This window comes from Rhincodon typus, chromosome 25 (assembly GCF_021869965.1).
Source record: "Rhincodon typus isolate 14 chromosome 25, sRhiTyp1.1, whole genome shotgun sequence".
NCBI classification, from domain to species: domain Eukaryota; kingdom Metazoa; phylum Chordata; class Chondrichthyes; order Orectolobiformes; family Rhincodontidae; genus Rhincodon; species Rhincodon typus.
The window spans coordinates 41,534,678-41,541,143 of record NC_063356.1 but is presented as its reverse complement, the minus strand read 5'-3'; the positions used below and the strand labels follow the sequence as shown (position 1 = coordinate 41,541,143).

Here is a 6,466-nt window from a genome sequence, read left to right as displayed (position 1 = left end):
GTCTCTATATCCTTGATTGCTATGATCTGTATGTCCTTGGTTACTACCATCCTACTGTACTAGTTACAAACAAAGCTTTTCACAGTACTCAGGTACACGACAATAAATCAAATCAAATCAATCAATCCACCATGCATCCTGAGACTGTAACCCCTGGTTCTGGACTCCCTGGTCATCGGGAACATCTTACCTGCATTTACCATCCCCACCCCCATTCTTCTGATCTTCAGCAAATATAAGGGACCAACATAAAGGATTTAAGCTGCAGTCAAGCAGAAAGAGAAGGGGATCAATGGAAAAGACCAATGGGAAGAGTGAGGTCAGGGGGCCAGCAGGATATAGGAATTGGGAAACCAATGGGAGAGGTGGATTGGGACACCACAAGGAGGGTGTTCTGGGATCAATATGAGAATGGGACGGAGGGGAAATTGGACGGACCTCAGGCTGAAAGGCCAAAGGGAGAGGCTTGGGGCTGTCCCGCTTCCGCCCGAACCGCAGGCGGAACGTTTGTGTGGGCCCGGCCGAGTGTCTGTTCCGGGGGTGTCGATGTGAATGTGACACCACTGCAATGGCTGTTCTTCTCCGGCGCCTGGGCTTGGCTCGTCTGGGAGTTAATAACAACATCGGCTGTACAGGTATTAACGAGCATTCCCCCTCAGGGTGACCTGGGCGCAGCTCCCCGACTTAAATGGAGATGGTATAATTCGTGAAAGGTATTAATGTACCAGGACGGATGGGGAATATTGAGTTTCTAATCTCTCCACATCTTCCTGAAGAGAAGGAGCTGATGCTTATGGCTCCGAGTCTGATACAGTGACCGACAGTGAGATAATACACTTCTTTATGAATAGACTGCAGATGAGCTGAAAACAAACCCACCAGATAGTGTAAAAGCAAATGTTCTGAATCACAGCTGTGCTATTAACCTTGTATGTGGTTTCGTTGAGCCTGCTAAAGTATGTCAGATACTGAGGACTTGTATCTTTTGTTTATAGTCCGCGACAAGTGCATCAAGGAGCGTCCTAATCCGCAGATGCTGGTGCTGTACGTGATTTGTTCCATGTTCAATAACAGCTATGTCCTTTACAGGCCTATATCAGATTGATACCAAGGTTCTTCCTGCTGGACTAAAGACGTATGAGCTTCCTCCCCGTTATGATGGTGAGATGGAAGAAATTTTACACTGTATGTTATGCTTTCAGGCAGGGTTATAGTGAGAGTGATGGCAAGAACTCGATTTGATGGGAAGCAGGATAAATATTTGCTTTTGAGCAGTTGCTATGATAATGGTGTCATCCCAGTGGCTTGGTTAGTAAGTGCACCACATGGTATTATTTTACATCACATGAGTTGCATGTTTAACAGTTTAAACAGAAGTTGAGGTGCTGTTGCAATGTAGGGTGGGAGTTCTCACCCTTTTTTGCATCTGAGGTGTTCCCTTGGCTTTGAAAAATATCACAGGACCTGTCTAATACAAGTATGTTTTTGTACTGAAGTTCATTACACAACAAAGCATATTTTGTGAAAGAAGGGCACAGGCTTTTCAATATAAGTCTTTGCTGGGGCACGGTGAGTTGCTGAGATGGTCTGATTTGAAGGCTGAGAGTTTCTGTTTTTAGATGTGATCATCCCGGAGAAGCCAAAACTAAAATTCCTCAATAAAGTCCCTAACTACAAGAAACCCAGGCGGTGGATGAAAAGGCTGGGAGACATCCGTGGACCAGCAACACGGGCTAATACACTCACCCAGGGAGAGTACGGCATTATAGTAAGTATCTGCATTTTCCCAACTCGGAGACTCCAAAGGTTATTAAACTTTTATTTAAGTGAATAAACAAAAGTCAGTTTGATTATTGCAGTCAAGACTCCCCATTATAGTTTCACTGTCTGCCTACCGGGCCCTTGGGCATCAATCATGGTGAGAATGTGGAGGCAGGTTCATTGGATGTTTATTTCTATCTAAACAATGTGCAAGGGCATGTGGAAAAAGCAGGAGCTTGGCACTAGGTAGTGAGGCTCATTTGAAGAGCTAGGGTAGGCTCAGTGGGCCAAACAGCTCCCTTTTGTGCTGTAACAATTCTGTGAATCTCTGGGCATCTGCACACCAGCTCAGTTGTGAGCAGTCAATCGTATGACTTCACTTGCCCAATGAAGAGATGTCATATTACAGATTTGGACACCTGTATTGCACAACTTGATTCCCCAGGGTCAGATGGTCATCCACAGTGGGTCTGGTATTGCCTTTCCTGTTCCTGCTCCCAGTATCTCAGTGGTTATTTCTCGATCCTGCCTAAACTGAAATCAACAAAGAGGTCAGGGAATTTCCAAGATAACAGTAAATCATATAGGAGTGTCTGGGGCAAGGATGTTTTACACATAGGTGAGGAAGGGGGTGTACTCTGAACCAAAGGCACCTTTGTTCCCTTCACGTAAGCTGCAACGTTACGTCCAAACAACGGTTTTGTAATGAGCAGTGGGCTGCTAATATTGGCTCTAGAATCATAGAATCCCCACAGTGTGGAAACGGGCCCTTCGGCCCAACAAGTCCACACTGAACCTCAGAGCATCCCACCCAGACCCATTCCCCCTATAACCCACCTAATCTACACCTCCCTCAACACTACGGGCAATTTAGCATGACCGATCCACCTAACCTGCACATCTTTGGATTGTGGGAGGAAACTGGAGCAAACCCACGCAGACATGGGGAGAATGTGCAAACTCCACACACAGTCGCCCAAGGGTGGAATCGAACCCAGGTCCCTGGTGCTGTGAGGCAGCAGTGCTAACCACTGTGCGACCGTGCCGCTCTAGCAATTGCCTATAGTGGAGAGTGTGGACTGTGTTCAAACAGCAAGTTGAGAGGAAAAATAGGTTAGTTTACAGATAGTAAAGGAATAGTTTAACAAATAGATTAGAGAGCAAGAGATAATGATAGATGAAGTAAGTGGGCAAAAATTTGACAAATGGTATATAATGTGGAAAATTGTGAAATTGTTCATTTTGATAGGGAGAACAAATAGAGAGAAGCTGCTACACAAAAGGACTTGGGGATGCTTGTGCATGAAACACAAAGCTAGCGCACAAGTGCAGCAGGTAATCCAGAGGCTAACAGAAGGTTGGCCCTTTATTTCAAGGGAGTTGGAGTATGAGTAAGAAAACCATATTGCAACTGTGTGTTGGTGAGACCACATCTGGAGTACTGTGAACTGTTTTGGTCTCCTTCTTTGAAGGAAAGATATTATTTCATTGGAGGCAGTTCAGAGAAAGTTCACTAGGATGATACTTAGTAGGGAGGGATTGTCTTAAGAGCAAAGATTAAACAGGGATCCCACTTACTGGAGTTTAGAAGAATGAGAGGTGATCTTATTGAAATATATAGGATTCTTAATGTGCTTGATACGGTAAACACTGAGAGGATGTTCCCCCTTCATGGGAGAGCCTTGGCCCAGGGGGTATTGACTCAGAATAAAGGGACACCAATTTAAGATTGAGATGAGGAAGAATTTTTCTCTAAGAAGGTTGACAGTCTTGGCAACTCCTTGCCATAGAGTGATATGGGGACAGAGTCCTTGAGTATACTTAAATCTATCAATCTCAGCCTTTTGATTAGTTGGGGAATCAAGGCTTATGGGGGAAAGGCAGGAAAGTGAATGTGAAGAATGTCAGATCAGCTACAATCTCATTGAATGGCACAGCAGGCCTACTGCTGTTCTTATATTTTATGGCCTTTTATAGTTAGATGTTTCCTCTTGGGCAGAGAATAATGACCGAAGCAAAATCTGAATGAGTTGAACCTGAGCTAGTTAGAATTGCAGATGCTGGAGGCAGAGATAACAGTGTGGAGCTGGATGAACACAGCAGGCCAGGCAGCATCAGAGGAGCAAGAAAGTTGACGTTTCGGTTCGGGCCTTGTGTATGACAGTTCAATCTAGAAAATGTAGCAGTAATGAAACAAACCAAACTGTTCTGTCAAAAACCAGTTTTAATGCCAATATTCCATTAATTTCCACCATTCTCTTTCCCCTTTCTCCCTAAACTCCTCCCCTCACCCAACTTCTCCCTCCTCCCCTGCTGCCCCCCCATCTCTTCTACATTCCCATCCCCTCCCACTTCCCATGCTTTCATCTCTCTGTTCCCATTCTCCTACCCTCTGCCTCCTTTTGCCCTCCTCCTCCCTTTCACTCCTCTCTCTCTCCCAGGCTCTTGGAGGTGGTTATCTTCACTGGGGTCACTTCGAGATGATGCGCCTCACCATTAACCGACGAATGGATGCCAAAACCATGTTTGCTCGCTGGCGTGTAAATGCTCCATATAAACCCATTACACGCAAAGGGTTAGGTCAGAGAATGGGCGGTGGGAAAGGAGCCATTGACCACTATGTCACTCCGGTTAAATATGGCCGGATTATTGTAGAGTTTGGAGGTCGGTGTTCCTTTGAGGAAGTGGAACCGTTTTTATCAGAAGTTGCAAAAAAACTGCCCTTTCCCGCAAAGGCAGTCAGCAAGAAAGCCTTGGAGGATATGTTGAAGGAAGATGAGCAAAAGGCCAGAGACAACCAGAATCCCTGGACTTTTGCAAGAATTGCAACAATGAACATGATGGGGATCCGCAAAGTGTTGAGCCCATTTGACTTAAAGTATCATGGTAAATTCTATGGGAAATCACGCGTACCTAATCGTGTGTGAAGATTAAAATATGTGACAGAATGTTCTCTGTTTTAATCTGTTTATTTTGATTCAATAAGGGATATTGTATCAGAGCACGTTTTAAACACTTCCAATCTGCAAGTAGAGTGCATCCTCGGATTGGAAGGATCATGCCAAGGATTTGGAGAGTTCTAGATTCATGCTTACCAAGGGAATGTTAAAGGTGTTGTCTTTTGGATGATAATCTGAGGTTTAGTTAGCTGCACATCCATAATCCTCTTGCTGCATTCAAAGAGCTCTTCCTGTCCTGTGCCCACTCACTTCCTTCAACACAATTTGCCGTGGTGGGATTTGAACCTAGGACCCCAGAACATTACCTGGGTCTCTGGATTAACAGTCTAGCGATAATACCACTCTTGTGGATAGCTTTATAGTTTTAAAACTAATCTCTTTCCCTTTTTCTCACCACCTGTCCCTAACAAGTTCCAATTTAATTTTCTTCCTTTTTTAAACAGCGCTGCGATATTTCTCCAACAACTGTCTGAACTCTGACTTTGTAAAGCCCTCACCATACTGTAGTGTGGTTACATATAAAATGGGAGATTCTTTTTCATGTGTTGGGGATGCCGGTGATGAATATTTGCAACACATGCATACTTGCAAACATATGTGGAGATATCAAATGAAAAAGAATAAATAGATTATTCAGTTAGCAACAGCTTACTTGTAAAACAACTGAGACATAATGTTTGTCAGTGTCTTTGCTTATAAGATGGAGTCAGCAGTCTGAAGTTCCTTTAAGAATAATTGGCAGTTCAAGAATTGCGGATAACTTCTTCTCATTAAATTCCTTCAAAGGTCAGCTGAGAAATATTTCTGAAATGTCCTTGCTGATTTGCAGTTTTTGACAAAAGAAAGTTAATGATATAGAGCACAAAATGAACTTTTCCTGCCTTTTCCTTTGTAGCCTGAAGTTAGGGGTTTCAGTATAATAAGTGGATGTTGTATGAAGGATCTAATTGACAGCTATTTTAAAATGGTTTGGTTACCACGCAGTTGGATTCAGCACTGTGCCAGTCATGTGACCAAGCTTTTTTTTTGGTGGAGGGTCTGCTGTGAAGTGAGGAAACAGTTACCATCAAGACAAAAGCTTGTGTTGCAAATAATCAACTATCTATGGTGCCCCTCAAGTTGTGTGGAGTAATTAACATCTCCTTCCAGGACAGGGATAACTTGTGATTCTTTTGCAGCTGCTCATCTCTGTAATAATTTATAACAGAACAATTAACATTCCACTCCCCATCAGGAGGCACGTGAGATGTTCTTTGGCTGACTTTAACTTCTGAGAAGTTTTTGGAAGATTACTACTAAGTCCAGTCATGTGATTCTGGTCGCCATCTTTATTGGACTGTTCCATGTGTTTTTAAACCAGTCACTAAATATATCAAAAATATGTATAAAAGTTGGATGTTTTAATTCATTCATGACAATAAAAGTGAGTGAGAGTTTGTTAACCACTATTTAATTTGCACTTGTGTTTACACTTTACACATAGCTAGAATATCATCTCACTGCTCCCATATCTCATTGCTACATAGCCTTTGGTAACATCACCTAAAGATACAGCATTAATTTTTTACACAGGCTGATAGTACCCAGCTATACTTCTTCAACATGTACCTTGACTGCTTCATGACTGTTGAATTATTTCTGCTGATCAGACATTCAGTACTGGATGTGCAGAAATTACCTCCATTTAAATAAAGTCATTGCTTTTAGTCCCTTCTCTAAACCAACCCCTAACTACCAATTGCATA

The 6,466-nt window shown here is 43.1% G+C and overlaps 1 protein-coding gene across 1 annotated transcript; it reads left to right on the top strand.

The window, feature by feature from the left end:
- Positions 1-445: 445 nt before the first annotated feature.
- mrpl16 (mitochondrial ribosomal protein L16) lies at positions 446-6,163 on the top strand. The gene is made up of 4 exons (XM_020519738.2): positions 446-635; positions 1,090-1,161; positions 1,620-1,768; positions 4,203-6,163. Exons 1-4 carry the CDS (start codon positions 569-571, stop codon positions 4,686-4,688), a joined length of 774 nt encoding a protein of 257 aa, XP_020375327.1. The 5' UTR covers positions 446-568; the 3' UTR covers positions 4,689-6,163.
- The last annotated feature ends 303 nt before the right edge of the window (positions 6,164-6,466 follow it).